The sequence below is a fragment of the Saccostrea cucullata genome, unplaced genomic scaffold (assembly GCF_032062105.1).
Source record: "Saccostrea cucullata isolate Sc308-1 unplaced genomic scaffold, CSIRO_AGI_Scuc_v1 ctg375, whole genome shotgun sequence".
NCBI lineage: Eukaryota > Metazoa > Mollusca > Bivalvia > Ostreida > Ostreidae > Saccostrea > Saccostrea cuccullata.
The window spans coordinates 45,686-66,789 of NW_026923134.1; the positions used below are offsets into that span (position 1 = coordinate 45,686).

The 21,104-nt window shown below is 32.4% G+C and overlaps 2 protein-coding genes across 2 annotated transcripts; both read right to left on the reverse strand.

Annotated features, from left to right (window-relative positions):
• Positions 1-1,698: 1,698 nt before the first annotated feature.
• On the reverse strand, positions 1,699-20,619 carry LOC134263255 (uncharacterized). The gene is made up of 6 exons (XM_062745573.1): positions 20,550-20,619; positions 18,792-18,908; positions 18,186-18,378; positions 17,939-18,039; positions 1,979-2,095; positions 1,699-1,864 (listed from the first exon to the last, which is right to left on the reverse strand). The coding sequence occupies exons 1-6, from the start codon at positions 20,617-20,619 to the stop codon at positions 1,854-1,856; spliced, it is 609 nt and encodes a 202-aa protein (XP_062601557.1). The 3' UTR covers positions 1,699-1,853.
• Positions 10,265-11,773, reverse strand: LOC134263260 (uncharacterized). Its single transcript, XM_062745581.1, has one exon. The coding sequence runs from the start codon at positions 11,724-11,726 to the stop codon at positions 10,632-10,634; it is 1,095 nt and encodes a 364-aa protein (XP_062601565.1). The 5' UTR covers positions 11,727-11,773; the 3' UTR covers positions 10,265-10,631.
• Positions 20,620-21,104: the final 485 nt, after the last annotated feature.

Sequence of the window (21,104 nt, forward strand, 5' to 3'; positions counted from 1 at the left end):
TTTTGTCCTTTATTAATTTTCTTATATAGACAAAACAAAAGTCAATAGAATTTCATATAAAATATTTTACTCATGAATAAATAAATATATAAAGCTTAATATAAATTGATGATCCAAGATGAAAATCCCTCAATTAGCTTAAAAGATGGTCCACTATTGTATTTTTTTTGTAAAAAAAAGTTTCTTGAAAGCGCTTGGAGAAGATGGTGAAAGAAAGTTCAAAGGATGAAAGAGATCAAAGAAAAAAATCTTTTAAAAAATCCAGGACTTCTCTTCTTTTCGTTCCTATCCTTCTTCTGAAAAAAAAAACGAGGAGTTAAATGTGAGTAACATTCACAATTTTTGGTTTAAGGAATTCCATTTTTTAGCCTTCTTGCATATCTATGGAAACAAGTAATAAAACTCATGTGTCAACTGAATGAGGAAGAAAGTTCAAGAAATTGTGTTATATGAATTCATTTTTTCATAAAATCCTTTTTAAAAAAAACAAACAAAAAAAAAACAAACAACTTGTTGGCAGAAAATAGGTTTTCGTCAGATTTGATCTATGTGGTGTGGTCTAGCTTTATTGTAAAATAAGATGGACACTTCACCCTCTCCATTCTCTTGGAACATTAAATATACTAGCAATACTTAGCCATATCTTTATGTATCTCTGAATTTATTTATCATGGCCACATCACTAAATTTTCCATTTACCAACCCATTCTTGTAGAGTACTAATACTTGAAAATGTCATCACGCTAGCGCTTCTTTTTCGTATATTGTCATTTATAATTATAAATTAAACGTCAGAAAACATGCCAATCACACATGTTTTCACATGTTTCTTCAATTAAGACCTCTCATTTAGCTATAATGAAGAATAGTCATTCCATTTGTCCATAAAAGTAATCATTTCCTTTGTTTCCCAAAGAGCCTGCATTATCAGAAAGGAATACTAATTCCCGTAAATCTATAGATATTTTTACAAAATATAAACACTATGGTAAATTGGTAAACCTTTATTTTTTGCGTTTCTTCTGCTTTAAACAAACTAATTTCATTGTCATTAAAAGTGTTTTTCTGAAACAAACTATAACAGTTACTGTTACTTGTCCATTAATTTTCAGAAAAATATATTAAATGCATTGCAAACTTGCATTGGAAATTGCTTGAAATATCGACAGTAAAAAATTATAGATTTACTGATAAAAATGAATCTATGAATTTCTTATAGGAATTGCAGAAAACAAATTAAAAATATATTTAAAGTATTTGATAAAAATTGATTTTTAATATAGGGTAACATTGAATGCGTAAAAATATTTTTGTAAAATTCTTTCAAACCATTTTTTTAAGAATAAAAGTGAAAGCGTAGATTTAATTTATATTCATAATTTCTGAACTTTCTATTTGTATGTCTTTTATGGGACTTTAAACATTGTTTCAACATATTTTATCCAATATGTGATTCTAGTAATTAAATTAAAAAAATAAAGCAAAGTCAATAAAATGAATTGTGTAATTATTTTAGTCACCTGATTCGTTATGACAAATGTTGAATTTGTTATAACGACTTTTAATTTGATAAAATAAGTAGTAATTTTGTAAACTGTTAAACACTCCCATTGTCTTACAGAAGCACATGTCCTTAACAACCTTCCATGGCTTTGTAATTATATATACACATGAACAATAAAAAAAGGAAAAGAAATATTTTTAAAAAATATTTTTATTACACTTCATTCAAAGAATTATGACATAAAGACGGATTTCTATTTTATAGAATATAATATCTACGAGAGGATAACAAGGAATGTACACGACAAGTTGTCTCAGTGTCCGTATGGTGACCTCAGGGAACAAATGACCTAACCGCATGCTGCAAAGAAAATTGTAAACACGTAAATTTACAGTTTGAGGGTACAATAGAATCGATTTAATTGAATATGTGAATAGAAATGTTTTGCTATTTTATGAAGTTGAAGAAACTCACTATTTTCCGTGATGGTACGAGATTCGACCACTCCCGCATTACACATGGCGACCGTAGCTTTAGAGTCTCCCTTTACTAAAACAATCACTCGTTCGTTTCCTGCGTTGATCTCTTTGCCTGAATTTGATTAAACATATCTTTTTAAACAACTTTTAAAAATGACAAAATTAAAACAGCAGTCAGATTCAATAATTTAAATTACTAGGGACGTTGCATTAATCAACACGTCAGCATTAAGTTCAATCAAAACAGTTTTTAAATCCAATTTTGGATTGACCTTTATTATTAACCTTACCGCTGTTAAATGTTATCTTGTAGGAACAGCTGCTCAGTTTCTGGTATTTCATGCAACGATAAACGACGAAGTCCGCTCCAAAAATGTTTACTGGAGGAGAACTACAGAGGGGAAAAACCCTGTTATGTTTTTTTTTATCCTTCAGCAAAGATTTCTTTTGATGAACATTTCATTTCAAGATTTAATTTAAAAAAGGTAATCTTCAAGGTGACGGTTTGCTAAGATATTCTCTCCTTGTGTACCTACGCCAGTAAAATTTGATCCGTGTCCTCATCGATACAAGTCCAGCTGTTAACTCTACTGCCAAATAATAATGTCACATCCCAACCAGTCACCCCCGAGGACTTGAAATCCACCTTTTTGTTTGTGCTCGAGTCCGTCCATTCACCAGTCAGGTCTGGCGGGAAAGATGTACAGACCGCCAAACCTAAAGTTATGTTCAAAAATACCAACCAAAAAAAAAAAATGCAGAAATTTTAAGAATGGTCTCACTTGCAAAAAGTGGTATTGGATGTTACTTAATTCTACCACAGCATTTGAGGCATTGGCACATACTTTCAGGTTTGTTTGTTTGTTTGTTTTATTTTTGCTTATGAATTCGGGTATCAACTCACCTAATATGCACTAACTGTCACCGGTAATGTGTTCATTTTGTCTCTATAAGCTTTTTAAAATATCGTTTTCAACTAATATAGCTTAATCGTTGATCAATATATTCAAACCAAAATTTCGGGATTTTATTATAAATATCAAAAATCGTACACTCAATGAAATAAACTAGAGGTACTGTGAGCAATGGGCTCACTAAATGATACCCCCCGCTTCCCATATGTGTATAAATGGCAGTGTCCATGTTTTGCTATGGGAAACCCAAAATATGTGTCGGATCAAACAGTAAAATAGGAGGTGCACAATGGCAATATGTAATAAAGATTCTGTGAAAGTTTCATCAAATTTCATTCAGTAGTATAAGAGGAGTTGCGGATAAGAGATGGGTACCCCAAAGCGTAACAGACGGACGGACAGACGGACGGACGGACGGACGGACGGACGGACAGACGGACGGAATTAACGATTACTATATACCCTCCCGCTTTTCAAGCGGGGGGTATAAATATATAGTGTTCACCTGACATTCACAGCAAACGCCTTTCAAAAGCATCGACATACTAGTTAATATACTTGAGTTATATTTCAACATCATAAGAAAAACTAGAGAAAGAAATAACCAATCTTCGCAGTAATTTTAACACCAAACGTACAATTTAATACATGTATGATTATAACATACACTGTACTCACATGTAGTTATAAATGGCAGAAGAAGCAAAAGTGAACGTTGTTCCATTTTTGTCCTCCTGTTAAAAAAAAAGACACCTTCGTTTTAAAAATGTATACAATTACTTCAAAAATCATTCATTTTTATTATTCAACCTTGGCATTGATAAAAAATTCACATACATTGTATGTTGAAATAAATGGCTGTCTTCCTGTTTAAAAAAAATGACACTTTCGTTTTGTATCCAATTGCTTCATTTATATATTTTTTATTATTAAACCTTAGCATTGATCGAAAACACACATCTGTTGAAATAAATAGCCGTTCTCCTGTTTCAAAAAAATGACAACTTCGTTTTGATATTTTATACAATTACTTCAAAAATCAATTTTTATATTATGATTTAACCTTAGCATTGATTGAAAACTCATATACATGTATGTTGAAATATATAGCCGTTTTATCCAAACTTGCATTGCCTTGTTTGTTTCGATTTTTAGTTTTTTTACTTCTAATTTGAAGGATTTTGTAAGACTCATTTACCTCTACATAGTATTAAAAACGATTGAAACACCACTTAATTTTTTTTTTCAATTATCTTGAAAAAATCACATTCTTTTTATTGTTTAAAAATTTCTGGCGATGCAATAACAAATACGTTTCACGGATATTTCTTTCTCGGTCTTTTATTTCATCTCACATGCAGAGCTTACGGTAAAAAAGGTTCCTGAAAATGTTCAATAATTTGAGATATAGAAAGTTAATGTTACTACAAGTGGATAAAGTTGTTATGTTTTATGTGGAGATCGTGAACCTTGAAGAAATTTCTAATTAGCTGTATCAGTAGACATGAGCTTTCTAAATACCCAGCTCATTGAAGGATGTTGATATTTTTACCCAAATAATCAATCATATTTCTCGAAAAATATTAGTATGTTTAAATATCACTACAGATATCTTTGTTACTTTATTACCAGATCATATAGCATATTTAAGATATTTCAACTATCGAAACAAAAATGCTATTAATATCGTATTCATTTTTTAAAAATGCATTACTTTTATTTTCTTCAAATTAGTGTTTGTGTTTTTTCCAGTTACTAGAAGCTACGTAACTTTACTCACATTTCAAGTCCGTTTTAGTAGCAAATTACAACTAATCAGTTTTACTCACATGTCGTAGCCAGATACTAGTAGCTAGCTCTAACAACATTTAAAGTCAGTAAATAGTAGCCAGTTACTAGTAGCTAACTTTACTTACATATCGTAGCCAGTTACTAGTAACCAACTTTATTTACTCGTACTTGTCGTAGACAGTTACTAGTAGCTAACTTTACATATCTCAATAATTTGTTTATAGGGATATTGACTAACACGGCTATTCTCATATATTCAGGTGACGGCCAAGTAACAGCCAACGAATTTGCACAGAAATGGATCGTGGATAATAAAATCTAATTACTTATCTTTGGTTATAAAAAGGATGATAAGTTATTAAAGAACTCTGGTGGACAATTTTTTAAGATAAAAGAGTAATTTATTCTTTAAAAAATCACCCCCTAAATTATATAACTATTAACCGTTATTGTTTGCTGTATATCATTTTGGAAGCCCCACTGGCTGTATTGTTTGAAAAAGCTGATGTCAATAAAGACAACATACTCACACAAGACGAATTCTCTCACAAACGGAAAAGTTCTTTTACTTTCAAATTGTTTTTTTTTTTATTTGCTTATGTATTTGGTCTTTTACTGTTTAATGAAGAATAAGGAAAAAATGAAATTGATCCAATAGTAGCACTTGCATAACCTATATTATCAAGTATACGTAAATTAACCAGTGAACATAGTGACGGTGGTGATTACATGTAGGAAACTCAAATTACTACTAAAAATTACGAAGACTGTACAACACATTGGACTTCTTCAAATTTAAAACATCTTTCTACATGCAGGAGATCATAGCGTGACGAGAACTGAATTCGAACACGGCTGGGTCTCTTCCGGTTTTGGAACCACGCAGGAATCGGACACTTTTTTCGCCGCTTTGGACACAGACGGTGATGGACGCATCACTGCGTCACATGATCTGAACACAAGATTTACCTCGCTTGATGTTAATCGTAAGTCATTCTGAAAAGCACCATTTACCATGAAAGATAATTCAAGTAATTGTGAATCACCAAAAAATATTATTCTCCTACACATGCCATTGTTTAGTCAAGTAAATATCACGTTTATATTCCTCCGACAGTACTGACATTTTGTAGTACTAAGAAAATATTTTAATTTTTCCATACCCCTGTTCTTCTGAAGTTACACAATATTTTATGACAAATAAATGTTATTTTAATCTAAATGCTTTTTTCACAGATGACCATCATCTTATCATTTTGGAAGTTGTTAAGGTAATGCATATTTCTTTTCAATTTCTTAATACATGTACATATTTTTTAGGATTTTTTAAAATATTTTTATTTTTTCAGATAGCAGCACTTTTATCGAAACCTTCTCTACAAAGTAAATGCTATATTTTAAACACAATTTACATACTGTAAAATGTACGGGATTGTAATTCAAATAAATTACATTTATACCATCGTTCTTGTTTTTCTGACTGTAAACCAAAATCTCAATACATGAGTCTACTCTGCTCTGTTTTTTGCCAAATATAACATGAACCTTTCAGTTGTTGTAAAAGAGCATTTATTTGTATGCCAAACAAAAATTACCAAATAAGGACACAAATTAGAAATGACCATATTTAAACATATTCTTAATTAAGATTAAACAAATATAATAACAACCTAAAAATAGGACTAGAAAAAATTTTGGCAAAAAAGATGGGACAATCCTTTAAAAAACGCAAACAACACTTTAACAACACACACAAGACTAGAATAAACACACCTTGGGAACATGATATAACACATTATGTTGAGTATTCCAAACATGCTAAGAATAAATTTCCACTTATTATGCCTAGCTACAGTTGAATAAAAAACTGAGTCATATGACAAAAATTTTATGCGCCTCGGTGTACATCATAATCCATTCACAAATGTAGAGGTAGCAGGGGAGGGGGTGGGTGAAAACATCTTCATGACAGTGCACATGCAGACTTGAGACAATGATTACGTGACAAGATCAAATTATAATTACTGGTACAGGTTGCGTGTGGCACTACAATATCCGGAAAAATCTTAACAATATGTAATTTATTGATAGATGGTATAAATTACTTTATGTTGCACATAAATACAATTATACCATCGTTCTTGTTTTTCTGACTGTAAACCAAAATCTCAATACATGAGTCTACTCTGCTCTGTTTTTTGCCAAATATAACATGAACCTTTCAGTTGTTGTAAAAGAGCATTTATTTGTATGCCAAACAAAAATTACCAAATAAGGACAAAAATTAGAAATGACCATATTTAATCATATTCTTAATTAAGATTAAACAAATATAATAACAACCTAAAAATAGGACTAGAAAAAATTTTGGCAAAAAAGATGGGACAATCTTTTAAAAAACGCCACAAACTTGTCAATAACTAATAAGTTATAGACAAGTGCCCCATCCAGAGGAGACGAATGTAAAGCAGATACACAGCGGAAATGTCAACAACGTAATACTTATCAGGTTGACATTTATAAGAAAATTGTCATACATAATCTATAGTAAAGGGGGGAAACTACTGCACAATTTGTTCTACTGTACAAAGTATCCTATAAAAACATTTTCTACATTTCCAACAAACTTGAAACTGTTCACAATTAAACCTAGCTACCACAGGAGTCATATGAATTGTAAAGAATTACCGGTATGTCACAAAGTCCTGAGTTGAAACATAAGTAGCAAACTATATGTACAAGCAAATCGTTTCAATAATACAATTTTTAAAACAAACCTGTGTAAAATTTTTATATACTATACAATATTGAGAAACTTTGCATAATGAACAAGCAACATGTCCCCAAATATTAATTACAAACAAAAATACATGCACCATCAAATTCAATGTCTACAACAACGCTGCCTCAGACAGTCATTGTATTGATAAGAAAAAGTTTTATATGTACATGTACCCAAATGCTGCCTCAGACAGTCATTTTAACTACCAGTCACTAATTCCCAGCAATGCCGCCTCAGACAGTCATCGCAGTTATTCAGAACTTCACAAAATTAATGCTGCCTCAGACAGTCATTTAAGTTACAGATATAATTCAATGTCCACAACAACGCTGCCTCAGACAGTCATTGTATTAATAAGAAAAAGTTTTACATGTACATGTACCCAAATGCTGCCTCAGACAGTCATTTTAACTACCAGTCACTAATTCCCAGCAATGCCGCCTCAGACAGTCATTGCAGTTATTCAGAACTTCAGAAGAGTTACATATTTTTATAAATGTCACATTATGCCTTCTACTTCACTCACAGGTTCAACAATCCTATAAGAATTCTACCGTTTGTGAACATAATAATAAAGCAATGTTAAAAATCCAACAACACTATGGGTACTGAGCTTGAACCCCCCTAAAATACAGCTGCCTCAGACAGTCTGACCTGATTGGGAAACATCAATACAATCAAATACTGGGATTCGAAAGTAACGTTTTACTGCATTTGAATTCCAACGCCCCATTAGACGGATTTTATCCTCAGGTATTTTACACTGAAAAGCATGTGATGCTGCACCTATCCGAAAGCTATGCGATTTATAGTGCTTTGAGCTAAGCCCAATAAAAGCCAAAATGTTTTTCAATGCTGATGTATAAAATGACTGTGTTACTGGAGCAGATCCATCAAAAGAGAATAAAGGCCCTTGTTTTGTCCTTCTTACTTTCAGATACTTTGCCATTGATTGTACTGGACAAATAGATTTGGATTTTTGAGCTGCTATTTGCAGACATACTGGTCTGCCTGTGTGATTGTGCTTGAAATGTTGAAGTGTCAAAGTCATAAATTCCTTTTGTTTTTTATCTTTAGACAAATTGCTTAATTGAATTAAATTCTTGTGCCCAGACCTTGTTGACTTTGCTTTTATTTCTCCCACTCGCAAAAAAGCAAAAAAGCTAAGTGTAAACATTGCAGCCAGAAGACGCTTGTTATACTTTCCACAAACCGTAAACTTTAATGCTCGAATTAACTGAAATAAGATTTTTGGTGTTATCGGTAATCGAATATCAGGTGTACTTGACAAGTGTTGAGCACCCTTAAGGAGTTTTTTCACGACAAAAAATTGTGTTGGATCTGCTAGCCCTTGAATTCTATGATAGTAAGAGATCCCAGCTTAATATGTATTGATTGTGTTATAAGATCTGCCCTTGCGGTGTAACCATGCTATAAAATATACTACATCTGTACCTTGGGATGGGAATTTAGCGCTTGTTGAGAACGTTTGCCTATGGTATTTGTCATATACAGCAAGTGCGGTCTTGTAAGATGAATGAGTATTTTGAGAAACTGCTGCTTGCAATAATTCAGATGCAGTTTCTTCTAAACTTGAAGGTACTTGACTGGTATGCTTTCTGGGTATTGATCCATATGTGGTGCCAAAGCCCTGAATTTTTCGACCTGTAAACGCGAAAGTAAATCTGGTAAGATATTCAGTTTCCCAGGTATATGTTCTGCTTTGAAAAGAATGTTAAAGCGTAAGCAAGCTAAAACCAAACGTCTTACTAAATGCATAACTGGAATATCTTTTGATGATATTTTGTTAATAATATTAACAACTGCCATGTTATCTGAATAAAAAAGGATAGAGCTGTTGGCTAAACTCTCCCCCCAGGTTTCAACCGCTACGACAATAGGAAATAATTCCTTAAATGTAATATCATATTCCTGCAAATGTATCTCTTCCCAGCCCCCATAAAACCATTTCTTGCCTAAAACTGCCCCATATCCTAAACTTCCAGCTGCATCAGTGTACATGTTAAGTTTATCTGAGTTTTGCCATACCTCATCTATGAATATAGATTTTCCATTAAAATTGTTTATGAATTCACTCCATGCTTCTAAATCTAGCCTAGACTGCTTATTGAGACGAATTCTGAAATGGGGTTTACTTACTCCTTTTGTTAGATTTATAAGACGTCGCAGGAAAGCTCTTCCTGGCACGACTACACAACATGCAAAATTTAATAAACCAATTAAAGATTGAAGATTCCGCAGTGTGATCTTTTTGCATTTTTTTGCTGAATCAAGTGCAAGTTTAATTTTTTGTATTTTTTCTTGTGGAAGTCTAGCCTCCATTTTTATAGTATCTAATTCTATCCCTAAGAATACCATAGTTGTTGAAGGTCCCTCTGTTTTTTTGGACTTGATTGGGATTCCAAGAACATCACACATAGATAAGAATTGTTTTAATGATGAATGACAAATGGCAGAATTAGGAGGACCTATAAAAAGAAAATCATCCAATATGTGCAACATATTGGGAACCCCAAATTTGCTGCAAGCAATCCATTGTAATGCTGTGCTAAATGTCTCAAAAATAGAGCACGATATAGAACATCCCATGGGAAGGCACTTGTCATAATAAAAAGAACCCTTAAACTGAATTCCTAATAGCTCATGATCGTTTGGATGAACCGGTAAAATTCGAAATGCTGATGCGATGTCTGTTTTCGCTAGCAAACAATTTTTTCCAATTCTTTTGATAAGTTTAATTGCATCATCAATCAGTATAAGATACTGAGCATAGATCATCCGGGATAAAATCATTCACAGAACCCCCTTCAGGATAAGATAAGTGGTGAATAAGGCGAAATTCATTTATTTCTTTCTTTGGGACAAGACCAATAGGGGAACATTGAAGATTTTCAAAAGGGGGTACCTCAAATGGACCTTCAATCCTACCAAGAGAAATTTCTTTCTGCAGTTTTAGTGCTACAATATCTTCATGTTCTTTTACCGAAAGTAAATTAGATGAACGCCTTGACTGTCTCGGCCCATTATATTGAAGATGAAAACCTTCCCCAAAACCCTTACATAAAAATGTTTTTAAATCTTCATCATACCCATTAAGAAAGTGTTCTAGGGTTAATACTCTTACGGGAGTGACAATTAATCTATTTGCTTGTACTAGTGGGTTCTTTTTGTCTGGTTTGGGACCCTGGGACAGAGGTTTGCGATTGATCTCCCCATGTGCAGAAAAGCACTGAGTGTGGCTTCCTGCACTGAGGGCAAAGGTGCTTGTATTGACAGTTCTGGGATGCGCAATGTCCTGTTTTGTGGAAAGCATAACAATATCCCTGGGGTATTCTCTTGCCTTTATAGGCCCCCCCTTTGTTTTGGAAATGGTATCGGCCACGAAAATTATGTGTCTGATTGCCATAATTAGATTGTCGCGATGTGGTGGCCATAACCCAGTACTCATAGTGCAGTTGCCCCCATGGAATTGACATTGATTCTATGTCCTTGCGGACTTGCCTATCATATGATAACCATGCCAAACCTGTGCGTCTGCTAGCTAGCTCGCGCACTATTTCACCATGTTTGATGACCGCTGGTACCAAGTTGGGGAATTTCTCAGAGTAAATGGCCAAAAATTTTAAAAATGCTGTGGTCCACTGATCAATAGATTTAATGGCTGTTTTTGATTTTGAGGTCACAAACTTAAATTCTGATTTACCCATGCTTTGCAAGTGTACTGACTTATCCCTACTAAAATCATCTTTTGGTATTAATTTTGCAAAGTCAATGTACTTGTTTTGCCATATTTTGTTTTTGAGTTTACTATCGACTTGAGAAGAAATTGGAGTTGATAAGAGCTGTTTCTCATCATCTGAATCACTCTCCTCACTGGATGAGCTGTCCTCTGAGTCATTATCTGACTTATCTCGATCCGAACTAGAGTCTAACATGCTACCTGAAGAGGACCGTCTTCTACGTTTCCTTCCTCTCGAGCTTCTTTGGCGTTCACGTCCTCTTTCCTCCCCAGATGGACCACCAGCCGACTGTTCGCGGATTGCCTTTAGGACTTGCTCCGTTACAGCAGCTACTAGCTGCGGCTGTAAGGTATCAGAAGCGTCCTGCTGAGCCACCTGTTCAGCTTCTAAAGCGTCCTGCTGAGCTGCCTGATCGGCTGAACCTGCCGCGGCTGGTACTTGTCGTCTTAGCCTTCTGGCCCTGGCTGGTCGCCTCGCTCCAGCTGGTTCATTCATCTACAATATTTCTTAAGAAGATATGAACCTAATCAATAAAAATATTTCAGAGCTCATAAGCTGACCATTGAAAGCAACAATTTAAACTTTGATTCGTCAGTTAAAAATACACTCTTAAAAATTTAAATAATTGGATAAACTTAATAAGGAATCTTTAGAAACCTCAACAATATAAGAATGTATGTATCTTATTCATTTTGTGCAATACATTCAGAAAGTAGACCTCAACCATATTTGGTGAAAATTCTAACAAAACAAATAACCCCAACCATATAGGGGTGCAGCAACTTACCAACCATAAACCCCCACCATAGGGGTGTAAAATATGTAAATTCAACCCCGACCATATAGGGGTGCAAAATCCTGCTTAAATAATACCCCGAGCATATAGGGGTACAGGATATTGCTTAAGTAACTTCAATCATATCAATAATATATAGATGCAAAATCCTGCTAAGATCAAACCCCGACCATATAGGGGAGCAGGATATTGCTTAATAAACCCCGACCATATAGGGGTACAGGATCCTGCTTGAATACAACCCCGACCATATAGGGGTGCAGGATATTGCATGAATAAACCCCGGCCATATAGGGGTGCAAAAAACCTGCTGTATTCCAAGTAACCCCGACCATATAGGGGTGCAAGATCCTGCTAAAAGTCAACCCCGACCATATAGGGGTGTAAAATCCTGGAAATTAAATCATGTTTAGTTTATGTAAGTTGCTTATCAATAATACACCATATTGGCAAATTCGAATAAAACAACCCCAATCCACAGGGTTACCATATATTAAGATTGAAATGAGTTTATTTTTATATAATAATAATAATTTATCGTAATTCAAATAAATTACATTTATTATTCTGTCTCCCTCTTTCTAGTGTAGTTATTTTAGAGAAGAAATTAGAGATTAAAATTCTGAAATAAATACAAAGATTAATGTCAAATTCTTAAGCACCATTCATCCACACGATTTTTTATTCGCCCATTGGAATATGCCATAAATGTTTGGGGCAATAAGTGTTACCGCTTTTGTTCCATCATTCTGTTGTCCCGTTAAAACTTAAGGATAATCGATCCTCAGCCAGGAAGGATAACTCCAAAAATTAATTTTTTATTTAAAAAGCATCAATATGAGGCTTACAAATGAAAGAAAAAATCATGCAACAATTTTCATTTTATTCATCTTTACATTATTCAAGGATTATGGACGTAAGAAAAGGTCCTATAAAAAAAAATAACACAGTTTTAGAGAAGTTAGATTTCCTTGAAGGGCCTTGGATGCCAATGATTATTAGCGTGATAGGAAATTAGAGGTGATTTGTGATGTCTTGCAATGATAGCAAAAGCCGTTTACATTTTCTTTTATATAATACATTACATGAAGGAAACAGAAAACAAAGAATACCAAATAAGTTTAAAATTCATGACAATTTCTCTGAATGCCTGCATACCTATTGTTTTTTTTAACCTAGGATATATTTGTTGATCAACTTGCAATTAGAAATATTAAATGCATAGTTGATATTCCTCTTCGCTTTTTCTGAATATATATTGGAGATCTGACAATTTCCCCTACAATATGATTAACTTTAATGTTCAACTTTAAAGAAATACTACGGGTAAATTTACATTACTTTGTGGATTCAGAGATATTTTTATGAATATTTTCAAGTACAACAGTACTTAAAATTTTATGAACCTGAGGATCGGACTACCTTAAAAGTTTTCCTTGTCTTATTTCATCCTCTTCTTTTAAGAATTTTCTAGTATGGAAAAAAGTAACATGTTTGATCTGCATTTGAGAAAACTTCGCTATGTTGCCATACGGGGGTATCTGTGTTTCACAAACACATTTTGTTTTATGTATGGATTCACCTCCTCATTCTATAAGATAAAAATCAATCTTAATTTGTGAATTTTGATTTCAGTGCTTCACTAGCATATTTGAAGTATCTTGTTCTTAAAAAAAAAAAATAACAATTTATGAATATTTACAACATCTACTCACTTCTAATTCCTTTGTGTCTTTAACAGGAGAATTGACTCTGCATTCGTTATACTTCTTGTTTTCTCTCTTCTCCTGAAAAAAGTAAAATTATATTAAGTGTTTAAAATTAACTGATCATGAGCTCTTAACCTCGTTTTGATACTAACTTGTATCTAAATTGTATTTTACAGTAGGAAATTCGTACTATAAATATCTCTTGTAATTTTTTATAGGCACAAATATAATGTTATACATAGATGACCAAGAAATAGTCATTCACTGAACTTACAATGACTGTATCGAATCCAAGTCTAAATTCATTTTTCTTTTGCCATTTTTCAATTTTCGTAAATTCTGGCTTTATGTCTTCTTCGACAACTTCTGCTGTCAAACTCTCACCGGTTTCTTCTTCCTGGAAAATACAAAAGGATTTTAAAATTTGAATCACTAAGCTTGTTATTTTGGATTTTATATAAATTCAATGAAAAGTTTAGTGGCTTGTACTTTAATTTGTTGATAATATCAATGATTTAATAATAAAATTGATTAGCTTTAATCTTCATCTAATTAAAAGCGACTTACAAGATGTGTATCAAGATAATGAGTGTAGTATCTTAAATCATTCCGACTCCATCGGCGGAAGAAATAGAAATGTTCTGCATTCTGTGGCAAGAATGGCTAAAAAATCAAAGATAAATATTCAAATGTAACAGTAAAAATAGTTTGAAATACAATAACTTTTTATAACTCAAATTAATTTCCTCAAATCAAGCACAATTATCATTCATTTCACTTTCACTTTGATAATCTTCTTTGATTTTTAACCTAGGTTTACATGTTACTTTTTTTTTAATCTTTACTTACTTGAAGGTAAGGGAGCTGTCGCTTCAACCAGTCCCCAAATATAGTATGTGTGGTCAAGTAAATAATAGAAAGGGGGTAATGTTACTGGCATCGTATTCTTTTTGTCCAAACTCATTTTTGAATTTAGACATATTATTGATAAAATTGTGTAGAAAATTAACGTCTTTCAAAGATCAAAGACATACCTTCATCTGGTTCAGTCCTTCGTTGACTTTTTCACAATTTCCATACTCTTTTCCTTCTCTCACATCCTACGGTGGAAAATATCTTGACATTATTTATTATAAATGTTATGCTTTTTAAAAATTACTACTTCTTAAAAATACTGTTTAAATTTGCTTACATCATCTTTACTTTGACAAAACTATCCACTTTGTTACAATTTTAAAACAAGCCTTTGCATTCTAACATCGAAACAATTATGACGTCATAATCGAAAAAACTCCATCAAAGAAACGCATCTATTTGATAAACATTTATATCTTTCATTGCTATTATTCAAATATGTTAAAGTTAACGTTCCTCGTAAATATGGAATAAGATTTCAGGAAAAAAAATGTAGCTAATTTTTTTTTCCTGCTTATTGAAACTCACTATTCATGTTATACAGCTGATTGTATCGATAAAGCATAATAGAAAACATCAATGCTAAATCACTTTATGGAAATTGATAACCATTACTAAGTAAATACATGTATTAAAATCTAAATATTGATTAATTCAAACCAGAGACATATAATACACTATTATAGATAAGATAAGATAATTTTATTTCCAATTTTGGGCCCAGAAGGCATAAAGGTTTCTTACAATGACAAGATAGAAAGTTCTGAAAGAAAGGTTAGTAAACATATACAAACATAAACACACACACACACACACACACACACATATACATGTATATATCTGATTTAATATTACAAGTAACTGGACATGTGGATGCAGCAGTTGGGGTTATCAAATTGTTAATTAACATGCAATCAAAATCAATATTATCAATATACATATATACCAGTTTACAAATAAATATGTGTCTATAACATCATTTATGAAAACTCATGGCATTATGCCTTATTTTGAAGGCTTTGACAAGATATTCACTTAGCTTTGTAATAATTAGATTATCTTCATTAGACATTAACCAGAGAAATTTGTCTCCTTTTGATAATAATATGAAATTTTTGTTTAGTAATGAGATATCACGAAAAAAATTATCTCTCTCCTCAGTATATAATGGGCATTCAGTAAGAAAATGATATTCATCTTCTATATTGTTTTGGTTACACATTAAACATATTCTTTTGTTTCTGTCTAAGGGGATTCTTTGACCAGCATTATTTTTTACAGATTCATATCTGCCTTTTTCAATTCTTAGGTCATGAGCACTTATTCTAAATCTGTAAATGGATTTTCTTATTTCATGAGATTTAATGTACATATATTTTTCCATTATAAAATTTTCTTTAAACATAAAATAAGTAGTAAGTGTTCCAGATTCCAGTCCCTCTTCACGTTTCATTTTCCAATATTGTAGGAAGTGTTTTTTCAAATGTTTCTTAACTTGTTTTTTTTAAAATGTGTTTTTGTATGTTTTACATTCTGGTAATGAGAGATTAATTTTCTTACTAAAATAAATTACATTTTTGTACCAGCAGTTAATATTGCCTTGACTAAGGTTAATATTTTCTGTATTGTGGAACTATGTGAAACTATAATTTTTATTAATTTAGCAGCCAGCAGGTCTCTATCTCTTTAGATGACTGATGTCATTAAAATGATTGGGTCTGTGTGGTCTATTAAACTGCTTAGTGAAATAATATGAAATAATTCAAATTTCAATATATATAGACACTCAGCCTACATTTACTTCCAGGATGCTTAAAATGATAGCACCATTATGTTGGTAACTTGATCCGAAGGGAATCGTTTCACGTCGAGTGACAGGCGCGGATCATCAGATAAAACGTTCAAAATGCTAGCAATATTTTGCCACATTTGAATGTATCTCTGATTTTTTTCTATCATGGCTACATTTACTTAATTTTCCATTTACCGACCCATTCTCGCAGGATGCTTAGAAAATGATAGCACACTAGCGCTTCTTTTTCTTACATATAGATATATCAATTTATATAGATAAATCAATGCTAGAAAACATGTCAGTCACACGCTTTTTCCCATGATTCTTCAATTTAGACCACTCATTGGGCTATCATGAAGAAAAGTCATTTCATTTGTCAATAAATGTCATTTTTCTTCTGCTTTAAAAGAATTTCAGTGTCATCGAAAGAGTTTTACTCAAACAAATCATAACTGTTTCTTGTCCATGCCATTTATTTTCAGAAAAATATGTATTTAAATGCATTTTATGCATGCATTGAAAATTTTGAAATATCGACAAATAAAAAAAATCTTGATTTACTTATCCAGTAATATATATAACAGAAAAGAAAAGAAATATCTTTTAATCTGTTTATTACAGTTGATTCAAACTTCAAAGAATTATATTATAAAGACAGATTTCTATTTTATTGAATATGGAATCTACGAAAGGATAACACGGAATGTACACGACAATTTGTCACTGTGTCTGTATGGTGACCTCAGGGAACAAATGACCTAACTGCATGCTGCAAAAAAAAATTGTAAATATGTGACTTTACAGTTTGTGGGTACATGTAGAATCAATTAGCTTGAATTTGAATAGGTTGATTGATTGTATATTGTTTAACGTCCCACTCGAGAATTTTTACTCATATGGAGACGCCACCACTTACCGGCTACAAATTTTGTCCTATGCTCGACACTCAGGGCCATTGAGCAGTGAGGGATCTTTTTCGTGCCAGCACCTACTGCGACACGGGGCCTCGGTTTATACGGTCTCATTCGAAGGACCGGTCTCCCCGTCCCATAATGGGATTCGACCCCGCGACGCAAGGATTGACGACCCTAGAGCAGACGCTCTAACCACTGCGCCACGCCGGCGACGTATTTGAATAGTATTTGAATAGAAATGTTTTGCAATCTTATAGAGGTGCCAAGAAACTTACTATTTTTTGTGGTGGTACTTGATTCGACCACTCCCGCATTACACAGGGCGACCGTAGCTTTAGAGACTTCTTTTACTAAAACAATCACTCGTTCGTTTCCAGCGTTGAATACTTTGTCTGAACATGATTAAACACACATCTCTTTAAACAACTTTTAAAAATTACAATAGTAAAACAGCAGTCAGATTCAATAATTTAAATTACATGTATTTGCGACGTTGCATTAATTAACCCGTCCGCATTTCGTTCAATTAAAACAGTGTTTTAATCCTATTTTGGATTGACCTTTATTGTTAACCTTACCGCTGTTAAATGTTATCTTGTAGGAACAGCTGCTCAATTTCTGGTATTTCATGCAACGATAAACGACAAAGTCCAGTCCGTAAATTTGTACAGGAGGAGAACTACAGAGAAAAAAAAACCTTTATGATTTTTTTTATCCTTTGATAAAGATGTAAAATTTGGACAAGTCTTTCATTTCAAAATTTAATTTAAAAAAATTATGTTCAGAGTGGCGATTTGCCAAGATTTTCTCTCCCTGTGTACCTACGCCAGTAAAATTTGATCCGTGTCCTCATCGACACAAGTCCAGCTGTTAACACTTTTGCCAAATAATGTCACATCCCAACCAGTCACCCCCGAGGACTTGAAATCCACTTCTTTATTTGTTCTTGAATCGGTCCATTCACCGGTCAGGTCTGACGGGAATGATGTACAGGCCACACCTGAGGTACAGGCCAAACCTAAAGTTAAATTCAAAATGCCGTGACACACATGCAAAAATATAGAAATTGAAATAAAATTAGTTCATCTTCGTACAATGGCATTGGAGATGGACGTTACTAGTACTTAATTTTTACCCAATGAACTTGAGGGATGGACCCCCTTCCCAATTTCTTTGCTAACCGGGGATTGACACAAATTTTTCCTTTTTTTTTTTTTTTTTTTTGGTAATTTAATATGCTCTACTTGTCTTCGACGATGTAACCTTTTAGTCTCTATAAACTGATTTGAAATAGATCGTAACTTACGACTGATACAGCTCAATCGTTGGTCATTAAGCTTAAGAAGAAAAAAAACGGGTACATGTAGAATTGATTTGCTTGTATTTGAATAGAAATATTTTGCTATCTTACAGAGTTGCGAAGAAACTTACTATTTTTCGTGATGGTACGAGATTCGACCACTCCCGCATTACACAGGGCGACCGTAGCTTGAGAGACTCCCTTTACTAAAACAATCACTCGTTCGTTTCCAGCGTAGAATACTTTGTCTGAACATAATTAAACACAATATCTCTTTAAACAACTTTTAAAATGACAAAAGTAAAACAGCAGTCAGATTCAATAATTTAGATTATTTGGGACGTTGCAATAAATAACATGTCCTCATTTACTTCAATTAAAACAGTGTTTTAATCCTTTTTGGATTGATCTTTGTTTTTGGTCCGTGTAACACTTAACAATTGAAAATTCTAAAATGAAATTGAGTTTTAGAATGTTAATATATTAGTCTCAAATATCTTAATTTCAAAAAGGGAAACTGATTTGGCATATTGAAATTTAATATACTAGTTCAAAAATCCAAATTTTCAAATTTCCAAACAGGTTTTAGAATGTTAAGTTTTAGATTTTTTACCTTAAACATTCACAATTCAAATTTCCAAAAACAAATTTTGTATTTCAAACTGTTGAGTTTTTAATCTGCCATTTGTTAAGAAAGTTTACGCTTAACAATCTAAAGTTCAGAACAGTTCTTACGGCTTTTGATATTTCAAAATTTACTTCAAACTTCTAAAAAAAAACAATTAAAACACTTGGAATTTTTAGATATTTACTTCAAATATCCAAAATATCAAATTCCAACCTGGTTTGAATTTTGAATCTATTTCAAAACTTTTTTGGTGAAGCAAAAGAGTTTTTTTTTTTGATAGTTAGAATATTAAACTGATTTTCAAAATTCAAATTGAGTTCGGAAATTCAATATTTTGGATATTTAAAGTAAAATTCTAAAACTCAAAGTGTTAAGGTTATTTGATATTAAAACATTTGAATCAAGATTCCAAATTTCTAAAAATCTAAAACGTTTCAAAGTTGGATATTAGAAGTTTGAAACTAACTCTAAATAATCAAAAGACGACAAATATATCTGAACTATAGATTGTTAAGTGTAACTTTCTGAACAAATGGTAGACTGAAAACTCGAATGTTTAAAATGCAAAAATCGTTTTTGGAAATCTGAATTATGAACTCTAAACTATCAAAATATTAAAACCTGTTTGGAAATTTGAAAATTTAGGTTTTTGATCTAAAACATTATATTACAATATACCAAATCAGTTTGAGTTGTTAATCTCCCTGAAGATTTTTAAGACGTCTTACGTCTAAGCAAGTAAGAGGCATTGGGGAAAATGTAATCGTAATTAAAGTTCTCTGTATATGTACGCCAGCAATAACATTTTTTCAAAAATACCGATATAAAGAGGAATCATTGAGATATCGAATGTTACTATTCCATTTCTTATTTTTAAAATGCAAGTGGCTCGTTCTTATTTTTTAAATCCGTATAAAAGTTGACCTAATTTCAGATAAATGTTATATATGAAAAGTTTAAAAGCTATGGACATTTTAGTATATTCACTTTTACAATAAAAATCATTTACAATATGTTTTCGTTCAATATTTTTGTGATTTATTCAGATAAATTTACATTGCCAAGACACTCTTCCTGTAATTGAGTGTAGTAGCTAGGGCCCTGAAATATACCCGGTTTTGATTTAACTGGCCAGCGGAAGGCGGGTATCATTTGCCTAAAACAAAATTTGGTAATCTCTCAAGAATCTAGAAATGATGTAACGGATGAAAGATATGGAGATAATGAACAGTTTTCAATCTCAAAAGTCAAACGTACAAACCAGGAGCAAAGAAAACACGGACCTCTAAAATATCAGAGGTGGGTGCCAAGGTGGAGTGAGCAGCCCCCATCGATCGGACGGTCACACCGCCGTGAGCTCCTTGATTTGATCGGGAAATAACGAAAAAATCCGTCGACAATTGGATGCATGTGTAAATAATAGTCTTACAGTTAATATAAAAATCATTAAAATGCAAATTACATGTTTTCTTGAAAAAAAAAAAATGCTGTAAGTGAATGCATCACATGAATACCTAATAAAATATGTAAAGAAAAGCCGTATACATATTAAAAAAATTTTAATGAAAAAATATTTAACGGTCGTTAACTATAGTTTATGAATGTTAATCTAAGTTTATCTGTCTGTAATAAAGCGTTAACAATAGATTTTGTTGATAAACATAGATTCACGTTTGTAAACTATAGTTTACAATCGTAAACTATAGTTAAGAGTTGTTAATCATAGTTTCACAAATTGTGAAACTATATTTATCAGATCGTTAACTATAGTTAACGGTTTGTAAACTATATTTTACAAATCGTGAAACTGTATTTA